This window comes from Lepidochelys olivacea, assembly GCF_965140295.1.
Source record: "Lepidochelys olivacea isolate rLepOli2 genome assembly, chromosome: 23".
Lineage (NCBI taxonomy): Eukaryota > Metazoa > Chordata > Testudines > Cheloniidae > Lepidochelys > Lepidochelys olivacea.
The window spans coordinates 15,181,912-15,203,819 of NC_140433.1; the positions used below are offsets into that span (position 1 = coordinate 15,181,912).

Below are 21,908 nucleotides of genomic sequence, written 5' to 3' on the forward strand. Positions count from 1 at the left end.
TGTGAAGGTGTTGGGGTGCGGGTGACAGGGTGGGTGTACAGGTGTCAAGGTGAATGTGGGTGACGGTGTGTGGAGGTGATGGGGTGTGTGCAGGTGACGGGGTGAATGCGGGTGATGGGGATGTCATGAGGTGTGGGTGACAGGGTGTGTGTGCAGATGACGGGGTGAACGCAGGTGACAGGATGCGATGGAGTACAGGTGATGAGTTGTGTGAAAGTGACAGGATGTGATGAGGTGCAAGTGACAGGGTATGTGAGGGTGATGGGGTGTGGGTGACAGGGTGTGTGTACAGGTGTCGGGGTGAATGTGGGTGACAGGGTCTGTGCAGATCATAGGGTGAGACAAGGTGTGGGTGACGGGGTGAATGCGGGTGATGGGATGTGTGAGCGTGATGGGGATGTGATGAGGTGCAGCTGATGGGATGTGGGAAGGTGACAGGATGTGACGAGTGACAGGGTGTGCGTACAGATGCCGGGGTGCATGCAGGTGACAGGGTGTGTGAGGATGATGGGGTGTGATGAGGTGTGGGTGATGGGATGTGTGTGCAGGTGACGGGGTGTGTGAGGGAGATGGGGATGTGATGAGGTGCGGGTGACGGGGTGTGTCGAGAAGCTGGTCTCCCCACCTCCCTCGCCTGTTGACAAACAGTCGCTCTGGCTGTGCAGGGCAATGGGCTGGCAGGTGTCTCTGGCCTAGTTAGGAAAATGGGCCATTAGGAAATTGCTGGGCTGGGCCGTGCTGAGAGGGGATTAGCTCTGGACTCCCTCTAATCAGCCCCCCTGATCTCTCACCTGAAGTGTCCGGCAAAGTCACCGCGCGTGACGCCTGGCGCCGCGGCGCGAGGGGCTGGGAGATTGGGGCGGGGAGGGGGGACTAAACCTGGAGCCCAATTAAAGGATCAAGAGCTTTTGGGGGATCTGGCTCTGGGGGCTGGGGTGTAATCCGCCCCGGGGGGGTGGGCTATAAAGCAGGCACTGCCCAGGAACTGGGCGTAGAGCGGGCGCCTGGGAGAGGGGGACGCTAGACCGACAGGGGTGCAAGCGGGCACGGCAGGTGGCGAAGAGGGAGCGACCCAAACGGGCAGGGCAGGGAAGGGGGAGCGCGGCGGGGCTCGGCGGGGGGCTGCAGCGGGACGGGGCACCATGACGCAGGCCTGGGATGGGGCTGTTTTTGCCGCCCGGCGGCGCAACGATGATGACGATACAACCCGGGACAGCATCTTCGTCTACACCAACAGCAACAACACGCGGGGTGAGCACAGGGCGCCGGGGTACCGCGGGGAGAGGAGTTGGGGCGCGGGGGTTGGGGTACTCTGGGGGAGAGGAGTCAGGGTGCAGGGGGGCTGGACTACCGCGGGGAGAGGAGTTGGAGTGCGGGGAGTGGGGTACCACAGGGGAGAGGAGTCAGGGTGCAGGGGGGCTGGGGTACTGTGAGAGAGAGGAGACAGGGTGCAGGGGGGCTGGGGTACCGCAGGGGAGAGGAGTCGGGGCGTGGAGGTCTGGGGTACCGCGGGGGAGAGGAGTCAGGGTGCAGGGGGGCTGGGGTACTGCGGGAGAGAGGAGTCAGGGTGCAGGGGGATTGGGGTACCGTGGGGGAGAGGAGTCAGGGTGCGGGGGGCTGGGGTACCGCAGGGGAGAGGAGTCAGGGTGCAGGGGGGCTGGGGTACTGTGGGAGAGAGGAGACAGGGTGCAGGGGGGCTGGGGTACCGCAGGGGAGAGGAGTCGGGGCGTGGAGGTCTGGGGTACTGCGGGGGAGAGGAGTCAGGGTGCAGGGGGGCTGGGGTACTGCGGGAGAGAGGAGTCAGGGTGCAGGGGGATTGGGGTACCGTGGGGGAGAGGAGTCGGGGCACGGGGGCTGGGGTACCGCGGGGGAGAGGAGTCGGGGTGCGGGGGGGCTGGGGTACCGCGGGGGAGAGGAGTCGGGGCGCGGCGGGGCTGGGGTTCCATGGGGGAGAGGAGTCGGGGCACGAGGGAGGAGGTGGGTCCCAGGGGGCTGGGGTACCACAGGGAGAGGAGTCAGGGTGCAGGAGGCGGGGCGCGGGGGGCTGGGGTACCGTGGGGGAGAGGAGTCGGGGTGTGGGGGAGAGGAGTCGGGGCACGAGGGCTGGGGTACCATGGGGGGAGGAGTCAGGGTACAGGGGGTCTGGGGTATCGCGGGGGAGAGGAGTCGGGGCGCAGGAGGGCTGGGGTACTGCGGGGGAGAGGAGTCGGGGCGTGGGGGGCTGGGGTACCGCGGGCGAGAGGAGTCGGGGCGCGGGGGAGAGGAGTCGGGGCGTGGGGGGCTGGGGTACCGCGGGGGAGAGGAGTCAGGGCGCGGGGGGCTGGGGTACCGTGGGCGAGAGGAGTCGGGGCGCGGGGGAGAGGAGTCGGGGCGCGGGGGCTGGGGTACCGCGGGGGAGAGGAGTCGGGGCGCGGGGGGCTGGCGTACCGCGGGCGAGAGGAGTCGGGGTGCGGGCGAGAGGAGTCGGGGCACGGGGGAGAGGAGTCGGGGCGCGGGAGGGCTGGGGTACCGTGGGGGAGAGGAGTCGGGGCGTGGGGGAGAGGAGTCGGGGCGCGGGGGGGCTGGGGTACCCGCGGGGGAGAGGAGTCGGGGTGCGGGGGAGAGGAGTCGGGGTGCGGGGGCTGGGGTACTGCGGGGGAGAGGAGTCGGGGTGCGGGGGAGAGGAGTCAGGGCGCGGGGGGCTGGGGTACCGCGGGGGAGAGGAGTCGGGGCACGGAGGAGAGGAGTCGGGGTGTGGGGGAGAGGAGTCAGGGCGCGGGGGAGAGGAGTCGGGGCGCGGGGGGCTGGGGTACCGCGGGGGAGAGGAGTCGGGGCACGGGGGAGAGGAGTCGGGGCGCGGGGGGCTGGGGTACCGCGGGGGAGAGGAGTCAGGGAGCGGGGGAGAGGAGTCGGGGCGCGGGGGGCTGGGGTACCGCGGGGGAGAGGAGTCGGGGTGCGGGGGAGAGGAGTCGGGGGGCTGGGGTACTGCGGGGGAGAGGAGTCGGGGCGCGGGGGAGAGGAGTCGGGGTGTGGGGGAGAGGAGTCAGGGCGCGGGGGAGAGGAGTCGGGGCGCGGGGGGCTGGGGTACCGCGGGGGAGAGGAGTCGGGGCGCGGGGGGCTGGGGTACCGTGGGCGAGAGGAGTCGGGGCGCGGGGGGCTGGGGTACCACGGGCGAGAGGAGTCGGGGCGCGGGGGGCTGGGGTACCGCGGGCGAGAGGAGTCGGGGCGCGGGGGAGAGGAGTCGGGGCGTGGGGGGCTGGGGTACCGTGGGCGAGAGGAGTCGGGGCGCGGGGGAGAGGAGTCGGGGCGCGGGGGCTGGGGTACCGTGGGCGAGAGGAGTTGGGGCGCGGGGGGCTGGGGTACCGCGGGGGAGAGGAGTCGGGGTGCGGGGGAGAGGAGTCGGGGCGTGGGGGGCTGGGGTACCGCGGGGGAGAGGAGTCGGGGTGCGGGGGCTGGGGTACCGTGGGGGAGAGGAGTCGGGGTGCGGGGGAGAGGAGTCGGGGCGCGGGGGGCTGGGGTACTGCGGGGGAGAGGAGTCGGGGCGCGGGGGAGAGGAGTCGGGGCGCGGGGGGCTGGGGTACCGCGGGCGAGAGGAGTCGGGGTGCGGGGGAGAGGAGTCAGGGCGTGGGGGGCTGGGGTACCGTGGGCGAGAGGAGTCGGGGCGCGGGGGAGAGGAGTCGGGGCACGGGGGGCTGGGGTACCGCGGGCGAGAGGAGTCGGGGCGCGGGGGAGAGGAGTCGGGGCGCGGGGGGCTGGGGTACCGCGGGGGAGAGGAGTCGGGGCGCGGGGGCTGGGGTACCGCGGGCGAGAGGAGTCGGGGCGCGGGGGAGAGGAGTCGGGGCGCGGGGGGCTGGGGTACCGTGGGCGAGAGGAGTCGGGGCGCGGGGGAGAGGAGTCGGGGCGCGGGGGGCTGGGGTACCGCGGGCGAGAGGAGTCGGGGTGCGGGCGAGAGGAGTCGGGGTGCGGGGGAGAGGAGTCGGGGCGCGGGGGGCTGGGGTACCGTGGGCGAGAGGAGTCAGGGCGCGGGGGAGAGGAGTCGGGGCGCGGGGGGCTGGGGTACTGCGGGGGAGAGGAGTCGGGGCGCGGGGGCGGAGAGCTGCAGGGCAGCGGGGCCCCCCTCACCCCTGCCCTCCGCGCCAGGCCCCTTCGAAGGCCCCAACTACCACATCGCGCCGCGCTGGGTGTTTAACCTGGTGTCGGTCTGGATGGTCTTCGTGGTCCTGGCCTCCGTCTTCACCAACGGGCTGGTGCTTGTGGCCACCTGGAAGTTCAAGAAGCTGCGGCACCCGCTGAACTGGATCCTGGTGAACCTGGCGGTCGCCGACCTAGGCGAGACCCTGATCGCCAGCACCATCAGCGTCGTCAACCAGGTCTCCGGCTACTTCGTGCTGGGCCACCCGCTCTGCGTGGTCGAGGGCTACACCGTCTCCGCCTGCGGTGAGTGCGGCCGGGAGCCCCGCCCCCGCCCCGCCCCGCCCGCCAAGAGCCCCGCCCCCGCCCCGCCCTTCCCGCAGAGAGCCCCGCCCCCAGCCCCACCCTTCCCGCAGATAGATCTGCCCAGCCCCGCCCTTCCCGCAGAGAGCCCCGCCCCTGCCCCGCCCCGCCCGCCGAGAGCCCCGCCCCCGCCCTGCCCACAGAGAGCCCCGCCCCAGCCCCGCCCTTCCCGCAGATAGATCTGCCCAGCCCCGCCCTTCCCGCAGAGAGCCCCGCCCCTGCCCCGCCCCGCCCGCCGAGAGCCCTGCCCCAGCCCTGCCCTGCCCACAGAGAGCCCCGCCCCAGCCCCGCCCTTCCCGCAGATAGATCTGCCCAGCCCCGCCCTGCCCACAGAGTGCCCCGCCCCAGCCCCGCCCTTCCCGCAGATAGATCTGCCCCAGCCCGCCCTTCCCGCAGAGAGCCTCGCCCCCAGCCCCACCCTTCTCGCAGATAGATCTGCCCCAGCCCCGCCCTTCCCACAGAGAGCCCCGCCCCCAGCCCACCCTTCCCACAGAGAGCCCCGCCCCCAGCCCGCCCTTCCCGCAGAGAGCCTCGCTCCAGCCCCGCCCTTCCCGCAGATAGCCCTGCCCCAGCCCCGCCCTTCCCGCAGAGAGCCCCGCCCCCAGCCCACCCTTCCCACAGAGAGCCCCGCCCCCAGCCCGCCCTTCCCGCAGAGAGCCTCGCTCCAGCCCCGCCCTTCCCGCAGAGAGCCCCGCCCCCAGCCCGCCCTTCCCACAGAGAGCCCCGCCCCCAGTCCGCCCTTCCCGCAGAGAGCCCCGCCCCCAGCCCGCCCTTCCCGCAGAGAGCCTCGCTCCAGCCCCGCCCTTCCCGCAGAGAGCCCCGCCCCCAGCCCCGCCCTTCCCACAGAGAGCCCCGCCCCCAGTCCGCCCTTCCCGCAGAGAGCCCCGCCCCCAGCCCCGCCCTTCCCACAGAGAGCCCCGCCCCCAGTCCGCCCTTCCCACAGAGAGCCTCGCTCCAGCCCCGCCCTTCCCGCAGAGAGCCCCGCCCCCAGTCCGCCCTTCCCGCAGAGAGCCTCGCTCCAGCCCCGCCCTTCCCGCAGAGAGCCCCGCCCCCAGCCCGCCCTTCCCGCAGAGAGCCCCGCCCCAGCCCCGCCCTTCCCGCAGAGAGCCCCGCCCCAGCCCCGCCCTTCCCGCAGAGAGCCCCACCCCCAGCCCGCCCTTCCCACAGAGAGCCCCGCCCCCAGCCCGCCCTTCCCGCAGATAGCCCTGCCCCAGCCCCGCCCTTCCCGCAGAGAGCCTCGCTCCAGCCCCGCCCTTCCCGCAGAGAGCCCCGCCCCCAGCCCCGCCCTTCCCACAGAGAGCCCCGCCCCCAGCCCGCCCTTCCCGCAGATAGCCCTGCCCCAGCCCCGCCCTTCCCGCAGAGAGCCCCGCCCCCAGCCCGCCCTGCCCGCAGATAGCCCCGCCCCAGCCCCGCCCTTCCCGCAGAGAGCCCCGCCCCCATCCCACCCTGCCCGCAGAGAGCCCCGCCCCCATCCCGCCCTTCCCGCAGAGAGCCCCGCCCCCAGCCCGCCCTTCCCGCAGAGAGCCCCGCCCCCAGCCCGCCCTGCCCGCAGAGAGCCGCACCCTTCCCACAGAGAACCCCGCCCCCTGCAGAGAGCCCCATCCCCATCCCCAGAGAGACCCGCCCTGCCCCGCCCCAAAACGCCCCGGCCCTGCCCACAGGGAGCCCAGCCCCACCCTGCCCCCACAGAGAGCCCCATCCCACTCCCAGAGAGCCCCGCCCCTTCCCCCCCAACGGTGAGCCCCACCTCCGCCACCAGAGAGTCCCATCCCACCCCTGCCCCACCCCAAGAGAGCCCCACTCTGCCCCTCCCCCAGAGCGCCCGCACCCTGCTCTGCCCCAGAGAGCCCCGCCCCAGCGAGCCCCGCCCCCGCCCACAGAGAGCCCTGCCCCACCCCGTCCCCACAGAGAGCTCCCACCCCCAGAGAACCCCCACCCCAGCCGCAGTGAGCCCTGAACCCGCCTACAGAGAGCCCTGCCCCCACCCATCCACAGAGAGCTGTGGCCCTGCTCATCCATGGGCGCCACAGCCCCACCCATCCATGGAGAACCATGGCCCCGCCCTGCCCACAGGAGCCCCCACAGAGAGCCCCGGCCCTGTCCCTCCAGGGGGAGTCACGGCCCCGCCCCCGCCCATGGAAGCTGGAGGCAAGGGGAAGCCCTGCCTCCAACCAAAGCACACTGCCCTTGCCCTCCAGCCACAGGGCCCCATGCTCCCCTGCGTCCACAGGGCCCCCTCGCCGGCCATGGCTCCAGAGACACGACTCCTCCCCTCTGGCCCCTGGGCCCCCAGCGGAGGGGCAAGGCCCAGGCCCCCAGTGAGCCCAGTGCCCCTGCAGGTATTACGGCGCTGTGGTCGCTGGCTATCATCTCCTGGGAGCGCTGGTTCGTGGTGTGCAAACCCTTTGGCAACATCAAGTTTGACGGGAAGCTGGCCATTGCCGGTATCATCTTCTCCTGGGTCTGGTCCGCCGTCTGGACTGCGCCCCCCATCTTCGGCTGGAGCAGGTGGGCGTGGGACAGAATTGCAGCCAGGGTGGGGATTGAGGGGCCAGGAGCGGGGACATGGACAGTTACCGCCCAGGGCTGGGGTTTCTGTGCACACCAAGGCAAACCAGACCAGCCAGCCCGAGAGGACTTCGGTCTCACCCCACCGGCTAACCACAAGTCACCCAAGCAATTCCCACCCCAGTTTCCCAGTATCCCCACCAGTGCCCCTTGTTATGGGGACAGGTGGTTATGAAAACCAATGCCCCAGTAAAAGGGAAAAGGTTCCCTCGATCCCAGAGGACCAAGCCCCAGACCCCGGTCAATATACAAGTCAGATCTTACCCACCAATCACGCTGTTGCCAGTCCCTTCAAATCTAAAATCTAAAGGGTTCTTCACAAAAGGAAAAAGACCGAGATGAGCGCTAGAGTTGGTGAAAGGGAATCGGTGACATCCAGTCCTGGCAAAGATCTTGGTTCGGGCTTGCAGCCGTGATGGTTGCAGGTTCCCGTCCAGTCTCTGGAGAACATCCCCAGCTGGGACGGGTCCTTCAGCCCTTGGTCCAGAGCTTCCGTGTAGCCAGGTCCCTCCAGAGGCCGGACGCAGGACTGACGACAAGATGGAGGGGTCTCCAGGGCCTGTGAGAGTCTCCTGCCATGTGGCCTCTGCTTCCTTTGTCCCAAGGACAAGCTGCCCAGCCCATGGCCTGGACAAACCCCAGAGTCCTGTCCATAGGCAGGGCCCTGTCTGCCTGGCTGAGTCCCAGGCGTGTCTGCCTTCTCTCAGTGGGTCAGTTGTGTCGCTGATGGTCCTTAATGGGCCGTCCAGCAGGCTAGGCAGAGCTGACCCCAACGGGTCTGTGGTGTCCCCCAGAAGCACAGCACAAGTTTGAACTACAGACCGTACAGAGCCAATACTGATCACTTTAAATACAAAATGGATACATGCCCCCAGATCGCATCACCCTAACCAGCCAACCATGACCTTGTCTTAGACACCTTATGTCACGGAGTCCCTGGGCGATGCTCTGGAACTGCTCCCCATGAAGCCAGTCAGGACTCTGGGGTAGTCGCTTTTCTGTGAGCAGCCTGTCTGCAGGACACACAGCTCACCCAGCTTCCACCTTCCTGGGTCTGACCTCGGAGCATTCAGCATCCTCTGCCCCTCCGTGCGCTTCCCCCCCAGCGAGTCCACTCAGGTGGGGCTCCTGGGGAAGCCAGAGGGTCCTGCACCCCAACTTCGCAGTCAGACGGGACTCTCAGCCAGCCAGTAAAACAGAAGGTTTATTAGACAACAGGAACATGGTCTAACACAGAGCTTGCAGGTGCAGAGAACGGGACCCCTCAGCTGGGTCCATTTTGGGGGGCAGTGAGCCAGACAACCACGTCTGCCCTTCACTCCATGTCCCAGCCAGCCCCAAACTGAAACTCCCTCCAGCCCCTCCTCCTCTGGGCTTTGTTCCTTTCCTGGGCCAGGAGGTCACCTGATTCCTTTGTTCTCCAACCCTTCAGCTCTCACCTTGCAGGGGGGGAAGGGCCCAGGCCATCAGTTGCCAGGAAACAGGGTGTCGGCCATTCTCTGTGTCCAGACCCCTGCACACACCTGCCCTCTAGGGCTCTGCAATGATCATACACCCTTACCCCACCACCTAGATACTTAAGAACTGCCTAGGGGAAACTGAGGCACCCCCACACTATTCGGAGGAAACATTAAGAACAGGCCCACTTCGTCACACCTTATACAAGATTTGGTGCCACTACAGGACCTTGGTGCAATGTTCTATATGGTCCCAGTTCAAGTCTATAACGTCACAGCTAGATAGATGGAGGGGTCTCTGCGGAGGGAGGGGGTAAATGGAAGGGGACAGGGGTATGGGTGTGAGAGGGAGGAAGGAAGCAGCCTGATTGGAGGGAAGCAGTGTGTAGGGTCTCTGGGGTGGAGCTGTGGTGGGAAGATGTCTCCAAATTGGGGTTGTAGGGTGGGGGTGGGGTATCTCTGGGAAGAGGTCTGGGGCAGAAGTGCGGGGCAAGAGAAGTGCATTGTGGGAGGAGAAGTATAGGTAGGGGGAAGAGTGACTGTAAGTTGGGTTGGGGTGAGGGAACTTGTGTCCCCTCCCCTGACTGCCCCCACCCCCCTCCAGGTACTGGCCCCATGGCTTGAAGACCTCCTGTGGCCCAGATGTGTTCAGTGGCAGCTCAGACCCGGGGGTCCAGTCCTACATGATTGTGCTGATGATCACCTGCTGCTTCATCCCACTCAGCGTCATCGTCCTCTGCTATCTGCAAGTGTGGATGGCCATCCGCACGGTGAGCTCCCCCAGACCCTCCACAGGGGACCCCAAAATTGGCCAAGGGCCTTCCCACTGGCCTAGTAACCCTACACCGACTCCAGGGGCTCAACAAGGAGCCCAGCGTGCCTCTGGTTGGTTGGCTGTTTGGCCAAGAGCCTTCCCATTGCCCAGGTTGACATGCCCCATACACCCCAGTGCGGTGCCCAGCTGGCCAATAGTTGCTTGGCCAAGAGCATTCCACTGGCCTCGCCAACCTACCTCAGCCCGTGAGGCCCAATAACAGGCCCAGCTTGATCATGGCTGGTTGGCTGGCTGGCCAAGAGCCTTCTCATAAGCCTAGTTGATCTACCCAGCCCCAGGGGGTACGTGGGGAGTCTAACTTGCCCATGTTTGGTGGCTGGCAGGCCAAGAGGTTGCCCACTGGTCTGATTGACCTACTGCAGCCTGAAGAAGCCCAGCTTGCCATGGTTGGTTGACTGACTAACAGCTTGGTGGTGTCACGGGGTCCCCGGGCGATGCTCTGACCTGCTCCCCACGAAGCCGGGCAGGACTCTGGGGGAGTCTCCTCTCGGGGAGCAGCCTGTCTGCAGGACACACAGCTCCCCCGGCTTCCCCCTTCCTGGGTCTGACCCCGGAGCCTCCAGCCTCCTCTGCCCCTCCGGGCGCTTCCCCCAGCGAGTCTGCCCAGGCGGGGTCCTGGGGAAGCCGGAGGGTCCTGCCCCCCAACTCCGCAGTCAGACGGGACTCTCAGCCAGCCGGGGAAACAGAAGGTTTATTGGATGACAGAAACATGGTCTAACACAGAGCTTGTAGGTGCAGAGAACAGGATCCCTCAGCCGGGCCCATTTTGGGGGGCAGTGAGCCAGACAACCACGTCTGCCCTTCACTCCATGTCCCAGCCAGCCCCAAACTGAAAAACTCTCTCCCGCCCCCCCTCCCCTGGGCTTTGTCCCTTTCCCGGGCCAGGAGGGCACCGGATCCCTTTGTTCTCCAGCCCTTTAGCTCTCACCTGGCAGGGGGAAGGGCCCAGGCCATCAGTGGCCAGGAGACAGAGTGTCAGCCATTTATGGACCCTGGCCCTTTGCTCTGCAACCATTACACCCCCGCCTTATCCCACCCCCTAGAGACTTAAGAACTACCTAGGGGAAACTGAGGCACCCCCACACTATTCAGAGGAAACGTTAAGAACAGTCCCACTTCGTCACAGTTGGCAGCTCGCAACCCCCAGGCCTTGCTCTCACCCTGGCTTCCTCTCCCCGGCAGGTGGCAGCCCAGCAGAAGGAATCGGAGTCCACCCAGAAGGCGGAGAAGGAAGTGTCACGCATGGTGGTGGTCATGATTATTGCCTACATCTTCTGCTGGGGCCCCTACACCTTCTTCGCCTGCTTCGCTGCCGCCAACCCTGGCTACGCCTTCCACCCGCTGGCGGCTGCTCTGCCTGCCTACTTTGCCAAGAGCGCCACCATCTACAACCCCATTATCTACGTCTTCATGAACAGGCAGGTGAGTCGCTCACGGCCTGCGGCACTCGGGGAAATGGAGACGGGTCCAGGCACGCCACCTGGGCTCTGGGGTCCATAGACAGAGGGGGTGTATGGAGGGGTTGGAGGGATGGATGGTTAAGTGAGTGGATGGATGGATGAATGGAGGGATGGGCGTGTATGGGGAGCAGTGTGTCGGGGTTGGAGGGATAGGTGGATGGGGGAGGGAGGGAGGCATGGGTGGATGGATGGGTGGATAGATGGAGTGATGGACAGATCGGTAGATGAGTGGGTGGATGGAGGGAGGGATAGTGGAGGGTGAGTGGGTGCATGAAAGGGTAGAAGGATGGGTGGATGGATGAAAGGTTGGTAGATGGATGAAGGGGTGGTAGGTGGATGGGTGGACAGACAGACGGATCAAAGAGCAGGTGGGTGGATGGATGAAGGGATAGTAGACAGGTGGATGGATGGATGGATGGATGAATGGAGGGGTAGTGGGTAGATGCATGGAAGAAGGGATAGTGGGTAGATGGATGGATAAAGGGATAATAGATAGGTAAGTGGATGGATGGATGTGGGGGTGGATGAATGGATGGATGGAGGGGTAGTGGGTAGATGGATGGGTGGGTGGATGAATGGATGGAGGGGTAGTGGGTAGATGGATGGGTGGGTGGATGAATGGATGGAGGGGTAGTGGGTAGGTGGATGGGTGGGTGGATGAATGGATGGAGGGGTAGTGGGTAGGTGGATGGGTGGGTGGATGAATGGATGGAGGGGTAGTGGGTAGGTGGATGGGTGGGTGGATGAATGGATGGAGGGGTAGTGGGTAGGTGGATGGGTGGGTGGATGAATGGATGGAGGGGTAGTGGGTAGGTGGATGGTTGGGTGGATGAATGGATGGAGGGGTAGTGGGTAGATGGATGGGTGGGTGGATGAATGGATGGAGGGGTAGTGGGTGGGTGGATGAATGGATGGAGGGGTAGTGGGTAGATGGATGGGTGGGTGGATGAATGGATGGAGGGGTAGTGGGTAGATGGATGGGTGGGTGGATGAATGGATGGAGGGGTAGTGGGTAGATGGATGGGTGGGTGGATGAATGGATGGAGGGGTAGTGGGTAGGTGGATGGGTGGGTAGATGGATGGGTGGGTGGATGAATGGATGGAGGGGTAGTGGGTAGGTGGATGGGTGGGTGGATGAATGGATGGAGGGGTAGTGGGTGGGTGGATGAATGGATGGAGGGGTAGTGGGTAAATGGATGGGTGGGTGGATGAATGGATGGAGGGGTAGTGGGTAGATGGATGGGTGGGTGGATGAATGGATGGAGGGGTAGTGGGTAGGTGGATGGGTGGGTGGATGAATGGATGGAGGGGTAGTGGGTAGGTGGATGGGTGGGTGGATGAATGGATGGAGGGGTAGTGGGTAGGTGGATGGGTGGGTGGATGAATGGATGGAGGGGTAGTGGGTAGATGGATGGGTGGGTGGATGAAGGAATGGAGGGGTAGTGGGTAGGTGGATGGGTGGGTGGATGAATGGATGGAGGGGTAGTGGGTAGGTGGATGGGTGGGTGGATGAATGGATGGAGGGGTAGTGGGTAGATGGATGGGTGGGTGGATGAATGGATGGAGGGGTAGTGGGTAGGTGGATGGGTGGGTGGATGAATGGATGGACGGGTAGTGGGTAGGTGGATGGCTGGGTGGATGAATGGATGGATGGAGGGGTAGTGGGTGGGTGGATGAATGGATGGAGGGGTAGTGGGTAGATGGATGGGTGGGTGGATGAATGGATGGAGGGGTAGTGGGTAGGTGGATGGGTGGGTGGATGAATGGATGGAGGGGTAGTGGGTAGGTGGATGGGTGGGTGGATGAATGGATGGAGGGGTAGTGGGTAGATGAATGGGTGGGTGGATGAATGGATGGAGGGGTAGTGGGTAGATGGATGGGTGGGTGGATGAATGGATGGAGGGGTAGTGGGTGGGTGGATGAATGGATGGAGGGGTAGTGGGTAAATGGATAGGTGGGTGGATGAATGGATGGAGGGGTAGTGGGTAGATGGGTGGGTGGATGAATGGATGGAGGGGTAGTGGGTAGATGGATGGGTGGGTGGATGAATGGATGGAGGGGTAGTGGGTAGATGGATGGGTGGGTGGATGAATGGATGGAGGGGTAGTGGGTAAATGGATGGGTGGGTGGATGAATGGATGGAGGAGTAGTGGGTAGGTGGATGGGTGGGTGGATGAATGGATGGAGGGGTAGTGGGTAGGTGGATGGGTGGGTGGATGAATGGATGGATGGAGGGGTAGTGGGTGGGTGGATGGGTGGAGGGGTAGTGGGTAGGTGGATGGATGGGTGGGTGGATGAATGGATGGAGGGGTAGTGGGTAGGTGGATGGGTGGGTGGATGAATGGATGGAGGGGTAGTGGGTAGGTGGATGGGTGGGTGGATGAATGGATGGAGGGGTAGTGGGTAAATGGATGGGTGGGTGGATGAATGGATGGAGGGGTAGTGGGTAGATGGATGGATGAAGGGATAGCGGATAGATGGATGGATGGGTGGGTGGATGAATGGATGGAGGGGTAGTGGGTAGGTGGATGGATGGATGAAGGGATAGTAGACAGGTAGGTGGATGGGTGGGTGGATGAATGGATGAAGGGGTGGTGGGTGGATGGATGGATAGTAAACAGGTAGGTGGATAGAGGGGTAGTGGGTAGATGGATGGATGGATAGTAGACAGGTAGATGGATAGAGGGGTTGTGGGTAGATGGATGGATGAAGGGATAGCGGATAGATGGATGGATGGGTGGGTGGATGAATGGATGGAGGGGTAGTGGGTAGGTGGATGGATGGATGAAGGGATAGCGGATAGATGGATGGGTGGATGAATGGATGGAGGGGTAGTGGGTAGGTGGATGGATGGATGAAGGGATAGTAGACAGGTAAGTGGATGGAGGGGTGGATGAATGGATGAAGGGGTGGTGGATGGATGGATGAAGGGACAGTAGACAGGTAGGTGGATGTAGGGGTGGATGAATGGATGAAGGGGTGGTGGGTGGATGGATGAAGGGATAGTAGACAAGTAGATCGATGGATGGATGGATGGAGGAAGGGGTGGTCGATGTGCAGGTGGACGGACAGACGGGTGAAGGTGCAGGTGAGTGGTGGAGGGATGGAGGGGGAAGTAGATGGGGAACCTGGTTCACGACGGGAGCAGCTGCCTGCCCGGCCCTCTGGGGGACCTCCCAGCGCCGTGCCCCCCCCCAACCCTGCATCTCTCCCCCCAGTTCCGTAACTGCATAATGCAGCTGTTTGGGAAGAAGGTGGACGACGGCTCGGAGCTCTCCTCCACCTCCCGTACCGAGGTTTCCTCCGTCTCCAACTCCTCGGTGTCGCCGGCATAGGAGGGACCCCCACGGACCGACAGACAGATGGACGGACGGATGGGACTCTTCCCCCCCCCGCCCCCCACACAGTATGGATCCCTCTTGAGCATATGAAGTACTGTCTCTTCTCCCCCACTTTGCCTCGCCTCCTCAGGAGACTCCACCCCACCAATGGTTGGCTCCGCCCTCACACGGGGGAGGGGGGGTGAGGCCCCTTTCTGTCCAGCAGGGGCCAGCAGAGTTTAGCTTTTGTAAAGCAACAGCCCCACCTCCCCACAAGAGCTGCCTGGGCTCCGCCCCCGTCATGATTCTCTGTCGCTCCGCCCCTCGAGCGCAAGTCATTGCTCTACTGGAAAGGGAACCTGAGCTGTTCTGGGAGCGTTTGGGTCCACCCCAGAGGTGGCTGCATCTCAGCCAGGCCGGCTGTGTGGGGAGAGGACACTTTGCCCCGGAGCTGGCTGCGTCCCAGTGGGGTCAGGTGTGTGGGGACAGGTCCCTCCGCCCGAGGTGGCTGCATCTCAGCAGGGCAGGTGTGTGGGGTGATGCTGCTTTGCCCCAGAGGTGGCTGCACCTGAGCGGAGCGACGGAGAATCATCCCCGCTCACGTTCCACCCCCCACAGGCTGGCCGTGCCCCGGCCCCAGCCCTGGCCAGCCCCCCTGTAAATAGTGTTTGATAAGGAGCCTAGCTAGCAACGCAGGGACAGAGAACCGGACAAATGCCCAGCCAGGCGCCACCCCTCGGTGCACCGGGGCTGGCGCCACGGCCGGCCTGTACCGTAGCCAATAAAGGTTTGTAACTTCTGTACCCAGCTCTCCAGCTTTCTCCGAGGAGCCCACACGGGTGCCGCGGGGGTCCAGGATTCAGGGGGTGGAGCTGCCTTTAGTAGGGGCATATCGCCAGCCAGGGCAGCAGCTGGGATTCTGGGGGTGTATTTGGGGGGTAGCCCTTTCACAACAGATGAGGAGCTAAGATTGCCAATGCCACGGCTAACGCCGTCCCACGATGCTAATGTGGCTAACACTGCCACGGCTAACGCCCGGTACCCCGCACCGTCCCACGATGCACCCTGCCGCGGCTAACACCGCCTGCCCCCGCACCGTCCCACGATGCACCCTGCCACGGTGAACGCAGCTGCCCCCACACCGTACCACGATGCACCCGGCCGCGGCTAACACCTGGTTCCCTGCACCGTCCCACGATGGCCCCTGCCACAGCTAACCCCACCTGCCCCCACACCGTCCCACGATGCACCCTGCCACGGCTAACGCCCGGTTCCCTGCACCGTCCCATGGTGCACCCAGCCACGGCGAACATGGCTGCCCCCACACTGTCCCACGATGCACCCGGCCGTGGCTAACGCCCAGTTCCCTGCACCATCCCACAATGCACCCTGCCACGGCGAATGTGGCTGCCCCCACACTGTCCCACGATGCACCCTGCCACGGCTAACGCCCGGTTCCCTGCACCGTCCCATGGTGCACCCGGCAACAGCTAACCCTGCCTGCCCCCGCACCGTCCCACGATGCACCCTGCCACGGCTAACGCCCGGTTCCCTGCACCGTCCCATGGTGCACCCGGCCACGGAGAATGTGGCTACCCCCACACCGTCCCACGATGCACCCTGCCACGGCTAACGCCCGGTTCCCTGCACCGTCCCATGGTGCACCCGGCCACGGTGAACATGGCTGCCCCCACACCGTCCCATGATGCACCCGGCCGTGGCTAACGCCCGGTTCCCTGCACCGTCCCACGATGCACCCTGCCACGACTAACGCCCAGTTCCCTGCACCGTCCCATGGTGCACCCGGCCACAGCTAACCCTGCCTGCCCCCGCACCGTCCCACGATGCACCCTGCCACGGCTAACGCCCGGTTCCCTGCACCATCCCACGATGGCCGCCTGGCTGCTGAGCTGGTGCCGGCGGGCGGGGCGGACCCTGGCTACCAGCAGGTGCCCTCCCAGCAGTGCCCGGCCAGCGAGAGCAGAGCCAGCACGCCCAGCGTGGAGAGTGCCCGCCGGCGGCTGCGGAGCAGGGGCAGGCCGCAGGCCCAGGCGGCCGAGATGCACACCAGCAGGATGGTGGCCACGGCCACGGCCAGGTTCACCAGCTGCCCGTGGAGGTGGCACTGGGGGGCACCGCTCCGGTCCTGCTTCTCCAGCTGGGCTGCCTGCTGCTGGGCTTCCAGCTGGGAGAGGCAGGTGTGGAAAGCGTCCAGCACCTCCTGTGGGGCGATGGGGGGCCGAGGTGGGTCCCGGGGATGAAGGGCTTTGCCCTGGCTGGTGGCCCAGCTGTGCTCCACTGCCCACGGGGAACGTGGGCTCCACCTTTTGGGGCAGGCAGTCTGGGGCCCCGGCCCATGGATGAGGACTCCCGCCATGGGGCAGGGCGCTCTGGGGCCTGGCCTGGCAGCCCAGCCCCGACCCATGGATCCTGGGGAGCTGACCATGGGGAAGACCCTGGGGAGTAAGAAAGTGACCATCTGTTGCCCACACAACCCCAGTGCAGAGCCCTTACCCCCATGTCTCTGCCCCCCAGGTCCTTACCCACAGGTCCCCAACCCCAGTGTCCAGCCCTGACCCACCCCTCCCTGCCCCCAATGCCCAGCTCTTACCCCCATGTCACGAGACTCCCATCCTTACCCACACGTCCCCACCCCCCGGTGCCCGGCCCTGACCCACAAGTCCCCTCCCCCCGGTGCCCGGCCCTTACCCACACGACCTTTCCCCCCGGTGCCCGGCCCTGACCCACACGTCCCCTCCCCCTGGTGCCCGGCCCTTACCCACACGTCCCTGCCCCCTGGTGCCGGGCCCTAACCCACACGTCCCCACCCCCCGGTGCCCGGCCCTGACCCACACATCCCCTCCCCCCGGTGCCCGGCCCTTACCCACACGACGTTTTCCCCCAGTGCCCGGCCCTGACCCACACATCCCCGCCCCCCCGGTGCCCGGCCCTGACCCACATGACCCCGCCCCCCAGTGCCCAGCCCTTACCCACATGACCCTTCCCCCCAGTGCCCGGCCCTGACCCACACATCCCTGCACCCCCAGTGCCCAGCCCTTATCCACAAGTCCCCTCCCCCCGGTGCCCGGCCCTTACCCACACGACCTTTCCCCCCGGTGCCCGGCCCTGACCCACACGTCCCCTCCCCCTGGTGCCCGGCCCTTACCCACACGTCCCTGCCCCCGGTGCCCGGCCCTTACCCACACGACGTTTCCCCCCAGTGCCCGTCCCTGACCCACACATCCCTGCACCCCCAGTGCCCAGCCCTTACCCACACGACCCCGCCCCCCGGTGCCTGGCCCTTACCCACACGACCCTTCCCCCCGGTGCCTGGCCCTTACCCACACGACCTTTCCCCCCGGTGCCCGGCCCTAACCCACACGTCCCCACCCCCCGGTGCCCGGCCCTGACCCACACGTCCCCTCCCCCCGGTGCCCGGCCCTTACCCACACGACGTTTCCCCCCAGTGCCCGGCCCTGACCCACACATCCCCGCCCCCCCGGTGCCCGGCCCTGACCCACATGACCCCGCCCCCCAGTGCCCAGCCCTTACCCACATGACCCTTCCCCCCAGTGCCCGGCCCTGACCCACACATCCCTGCACCCCCAGTGCCCAGCCCTTACCCACACGACCCCGCCCCCCGGTGCCTGGCCCTTACCCACACGACCCTTCCCCCCGGTGCCTGGCCCTGACCCACACGACCCTTCCCCCCGGTGCCTGGCCCTGACCCACACGACCCTTCCCCCCGGTGCCCGGCCCTGACCCACAGGACCCTTCCCCCTGGTACCCAGCCCTTACCCACAAGTCCCTGCCCCCCCGGTGCCTGGCCGTTACCCACACGACCCCGCCCCCCTGGTGCCCGGCCCTACCCACATGACCCCTCCCCCTGATGCCCGGTCCTACCCACATGTCCCCTCCCCCCGGTGCCCGGTCCTACCCACACGTCCCCTCCCCCCGATGCCCGGCCCTTACCCACACGTCCCCTCCCCCTGGTGCCCGGTCCTACCCACACGTCCCCTCCCCCCGGTACCCGGCCCTTACCCACACGTCCCCGTCCCCCCGGTGCCCGGCCCTTACCCACACGTCCCCTCCCCCCGGTGCCCGGCCCTTACCCACACCTCCCCTCCCCCCGGTGCCCGGCCCTTACCCACACGTCCCTGGCTCTCTCGTGGGTGCTGTAGGCCATCCTCTCCTCCACGCAGGCCACGTTGTGGCACAGCGTACCCACCTCTCCACAGTGAGCCTTATCGCGGCATTCATCTGCTCCTGCAGCTTCCGGTGTCTGCAGGGGGGACACTGCTGGTCAGTGCCCCGGGGGCTCCAGCTGGCTCATCCCATTAGGCTGCAGTGGTGCAGATGGGATTGCGTGGGGATTTGGCTCTGTCCTCTCGTCTGACGCGGCCACGGGTGGGGTGGAAGTGGCTGGGGGCAGGAGGCGATGGGTAGGGAATGCATAGGCAGCACCGGTACCAGGAGTGCGACATCATAGGGGGCACAAGGCGGTGCCCGGTGTGGGGCAATGGGGGGCACAGGGCGGTGCCAGGCCTGGGGCACTGGGGGGCAGGGCGGTGCCCGGCATGGGGCACTGGGGGGCAGGGCGGTGCCAGGCCTGAGGTACAGGGGGGCAGGGCGGTGCCCAGCATGGGGCACTGGGGGGCAGGGTGGTGCCAGGCCTGAGGTACAGGGGGGCAGGGCGTGCCAGGCCTGGGGCACTGGGGGGCAGGGCGGTGCCCGGCATGGGGCACTGGGGGACAGGGCGTGCCAGGTCTGGGGCGCTGGGGGGCAGGGCGTGCCAGGTCTGGGGCGCTGGGGGGCAGGGTTGACCCCGGATCCCCTCCTCACCTCTTCTTCTCCTCTCTCAGCTGCCCCAGCTCCTGGTGCTGTGCGTGGCACCAGCCCGCCTGCATTGCCAGCCACCGGCCTCCCAGTGCCTCCTGGCCTTCCTTCAGCATCGCCACCTCGCCCCGCAGCTCCTGGCCCCGTGAGGCCTGGCAGGCCCCCTGGCCCTGCCCCAGCCTCTGCCGCTCCGCGCCCTGGCCCGGCGCCAGGCGTGGGACCTGGCAGTGCTGGGCGACCCCCTGGGCCAGCGGTGCCCCCTGCTGCCCATCAGCCTCCGAACGTGGCTCCCGTCCTGGCCAGCCAGCTCTGGAGGGGGCGTCTGGGCGGGGCTGGCATCGGGGGGCTCCACGGGTGTTGGGGGGGAGTTGGGGTCCACCTGTGGAGGGGACACAGATAGTGAGGGATGGGCAGGGGGGAGTGAGCAAATCCCCCATATTGTCCCCCCGCCATCCCACAATGCACCTGCCAACGCGCCCTCCTCTTTCAAGTTGGCATTTTCCAGCTGCCCTGGAGAACTGAGAGCAAATAACACTGGAATCGCTCCCTCCCCGGGCAGGGGCAGCCTCAGCTGGGGGGCCGCATCCCTGCACCGGGCTAGGGGTCCTGAGATAACCAGCCCCTGCCCCACCCCAGAGGGGCCGCGTCCTGGCCCCAGGCAAGGGGTCCCCATATAACCCACCCGCGCACCTCTCCCGAGCGGGGCCGTGTCTCAGCGCTGGGCAAGGTGGATGGGTCAGTGCCCTGCCCTTTCCCATCCTGCACCTGCCTCGGCTCACCCTCTCCTGGGCACGGGGTGCTTGGGGATGCAGCCATGGCGCTGTCCCGGCCCTCTGCCGCCCAGAGGGCCTCCCCCAGCCCCCCTTGGTGAGTGAGATGAGGACATGGAGGGTGGCACCACCAGGGCTTTGGCCCTTCCCTCGGCCCTGACCTTTGGGCGCTGCCCGCTGCCCATGGGGGATAAGGACCCGGGCATATACCCCTCTGGGTGGGGGAGGTGCCTTGGCAGAGTCCCCTCTAGCGGGCATGGGTGCCGGGGCAGACCAAAGGGGCTGAGTCCTTCCCTCCCCACGCCCTGGTGCCCCTGACCCAAGCAGAACCGGAATAACCAAGAGAGCGGCATGCCATCGCAGGACCCCTGTGTTCAGCTGAGATGCGGCCCCTCTGGGGTGGGGCAGGGGGCTAGTTATATGGGGACCCCTCGTGTCACGGAGTGTGGGGGAGTCCGGGCCCTGCACCCCTCTTCCTGGGATTCACCGGGACTCTCCGCCAGCCAGTAAAACAGGAGGTTTATTGGACCACAGGAACACAGTCCAAAACAGAGCTTGTGGGTAGCCCCAGGACCCCTCAGTCAAGTCCTTCTGGGGGAGCAGGGAGCTTAGACCCCAGCCCTGGGGTTCCCTGTGTTCCTCCACCCAGCCCCAAACTGAAACTAAACCCCCCCAACAGGCCCCCTCCTGCAGCCTCTGTCCACATTCCCGGGCAGAGGTGTCACCCCCCCACCCCCGGCTCAGGTGACAGGCTCTCAGGTCTCCCACCCCCAGGGCACGGTCCCAGGGCAACACTCCCCCCTCCCTGCTGCGTCACATCCTCACACCTTGCCCGGTGCCAAGACACGCCACCTCTGGGGTGGGGTACAGGGTGTGACGAAGTGGGACTGTTCTTAATGTTTCCTCTGAATAGTGTGGGGGTGCCTCAGTTTCCCCTAGGCAGTTCTTAAGTCTCTAGGGGGTGGGATAAGGGGGTATGATCATTGCAGAGCCCTAGAGGGCAGGTGTGTGCAGGGGTCTGGACACAGAGAATGGCCGACACCCTGTTTCCTGGCCACTGATGGCCTGGGCCCTTCCCCCCTGCGAGGTGAGAGCTAAAGGGCTGGAGAACAAAGGAATCAGGTGACCACCTGGCCCGGGAAAGGAACAAAGCCCAGAGCAGGGGGGCTGGAGGGAGTTTCAGTTTGGGGCTGGCTGGGACATGGAGTGAAGTGCAGACGTGGTTGTCTGGCTCACTGCCCCCGAGAATGGACCCAGCTGAGGGTTCCCGTTCTCTGCACCTACAAGCTCTGTGTTAGACCCTGTTCCTGTCGTCTAATAAACCTTCTGTTTCCCCGGCTGGCTGAGAGTCCCGTCTGACTGCGGAGTTGGGGGGCAGGACCCTCTGGCCCCCCAGGACCCCGCCTGGGCAGACTCGCTGGGGGAAGCGCCCGGAGGGGCAGAGGAGGCTGGAGGCTCCGGGGTCAGACCCAGGAAGGGGGAAGCCGGGGGAGCTGTGTGTCCTGCAGACAGGCTGCTCCCTGAGAGGAGACTCCCCCAGAGTCCTGCCCGGCTTCACGGGGAGCAGGTCAGAGCATCGCCCGGGGACCCCGTGACAATCATTAAGAACATTCCCACTTGGTCACAGGGGTGCTGTACCCACTGGGAATTTTGTGTAACATTTGTATGATGCGTGTGCGCGCCTCAGTTTCCCGCCCTGGTAAAAGAATCACTCCTGCTCTCGGGGCAGTGTGGGTGCCCTGGCTCCTGAGTGGAGTGAGTCGGTCTATCAGGAACATTCCAGATACACCCCAGAGAGCCCCAAAAGCATTTAACCAGCCCCCTGCCCTGCCCCCGATGGGCTGCGTGCCGGCACCGGGCGGGGTCCCCGTGTCACCAGCCCCCTGCCCCACCCCAGAGGCTCTGAGGCGCGTCTCCCCTGCCAAGGCACCAAGCAGCTGCTAACACCGTCCCTGGGCATGATGCCAGCACCCCAGCACCGCACGCCCACCCCCCATGCCTCCTGGAGCCTGCAAAGCCCAGGGCCCCAGCCACATGTGGGGTCCACACACGCATGGGAGCGCTCAGTCTGCACGCATCTGCGCCCTGAAGTACTGAGTTCTGAGCTGAGCTCCGCCGGGGTCACTCCGGAGTCAGGCCAGATTGCCACGGGGACAGGGCTGGGTTCTGAGCTCAGCTCCGCCGGGGTC

General features: G+C 66.2%; 1 protein-coding gene across 1 annotated transcript; it reads left to right on the forward strand.

Moving 5' to 3' along the window:
- Nucleotides 1-1,142: 1,142 nt before the first annotated feature.
- Nucleotides 1,143-15,030, forward strand: LOC311511897 (red-sensitive opsin; the record flags this gene model as incomplete). Its single annotated transcript, XM_084612829.1, has 6 exons — nucleotides 1,143-1,251; nucleotides 4,120-4,416; nucleotides 6,813-6,981; nucleotides 9,103-9,268; nucleotides 10,516-10,755; nucleotides 14,012-15,030. 6 exons carry the CDS (start codon nucleotides 1,143-1,145, stop codon nucleotides 14,126-14,128), a joined length of 1,098 nt encoding a protein of 365 aa, XP_084468955.1. The 3' UTR covers nucleotides 14,129-15,030.
- Between the last annotated feature and the right edge of the window lie 6,878 nt (nucleotides 15,031-21,908).